This window comes from Artemia sp. Qi Xiang Cuo, chromosome 6 (genome assembly GCF_049724085.1).
Source record: "Artemia sp. Qi Xiang Cuo chromosome 6, ASM4972408v1, whole genome shotgun sequence".
Classification (NCBI taxonomy): Eukaryota; Metazoa; Arthropoda; class Branchiopoda; order Anostraca; family Artemiidae; genus Artemia; species Artemia sp. Qi Xiang Cuo.
The window spans coordinates 70,592,334-70,593,548 of record NC_142799.1 but is presented as its reverse complement, the minus strand read 5'-3'; the positions used below and the strand labels follow the sequence as shown (position 1 = coordinate 70,593,548).

Genomic DNA, 1,215 nt, shown 5'->3' with positions numbered 1-1,215 from the left:
ATTTGAATAAATTCATTTGAAAAATATTGGCGATATACGAAATTAAATAAGACATATACATGAAAATATACAAGTATCACAGAACAATCACAAATTCAGCATCACACTGAATCAAGGCACACTGGAAGACTTCGAGATCTTGGGAGTGGTATTATAATAACTTTTCTTTACCAGGGTCTCCAGATCGAAGAACTAGATGAAGAGACAGGGGAATCTAGTCGTTCTGGGATGGGACTTAGGGTGCCTTCACATTGTTCTGATAAACTACCATAACCACTAGAGGCGTGACTTGATGGCCTCATTACATTGGAATTAAAAAATAGAGGTGATTCTGGATACTGTTCATAAGTTGTGGTATTTAATGTATTTAAAGTGTGTCCAAGGTGAGAGAGAAGTCGGGTTCCGAGGGAAATATCAACACCGGGAGTAGCGGCAAGGAACACAGACACTTCACGAGCAGCAGTGGTGAATCCGGCACGGAATCGGTCAGTTGCTGTCATGGGGTTTGCGCGAATTCTGTTTTCCCTTCTTAATTTCTGAAGATGGTTCACTGTAAGTTCTAAAATATCTGCCTTTTCAAGGCGTGTCACACTCTCACCTTCAGTAACTAGGGCCTCAGCCATTAAGTCCTTCAACTCATCTAAACACCGATTAATACGAGCTCTTCTTTGTCGTTCTAGCATCGGTTTCGTAACCTTTTTATATTGCACAGTTCTTGATATCGGTATATCCTGAGTGGATAAATCCAAGGCAGTAGAATAATGTGGAGCCATTTTCAAACAAGCATACACAGAGAAATCTAAACTTAATATGATAACTTTGAATCGTCACTTGAGTTCTTATATTCAAAAGCGCGTGTGCTTAGCCCGTGCTACGTCACTGGCCAATCAGAAGAAAGCATGCTCCGACCGCCTTCCATGTCCCAAACCGTGAGAAACTTAAAACTAAAGAATGTTTCCCACGATTCAAACTGATGCTGGTAGCCACCTGCTGCAAAGCAGCTGCCGTCACGTGAGGGCGGGTCAGAGGATGAATTGCGATTATCAAATTACTCACTAACTACCTTCTTGGACGCAGCAAGAAGTCAAAATTGTTCAGAGATAAAATCACTAAGCCAAACAAGGTGAAAACAGGCTGAACGTGGGAAAGGGTTTTAGGTTAATGTTTTGATTTCTTGTAAAAACATGGGGGCCTTGACGCACAAGCCAAATACGC

The 1,215-nt window shown here is 41.6% G+C and overlaps 1 protein-coding gene across 1 annotated transcript; it reads right to left on the bottom strand.

Moving 5' to 3' along the window:
- LOC148951564 (enhancer of split mbeta protein-like) lies at positions 1-834 on the bottom strand. The gene has a single exon (XM_089090333.1). It carries the CDS (start codon positions 771-773, stop codon positions 168-170), a length of 606 nt encoding a protein of 201 aa, XP_088946459.1. The 5' UTR covers positions 774-834; the 3' UTR covers positions 1-167.
- Between the last annotated feature and the right edge of the window lie 381 nt (positions 835-1,215).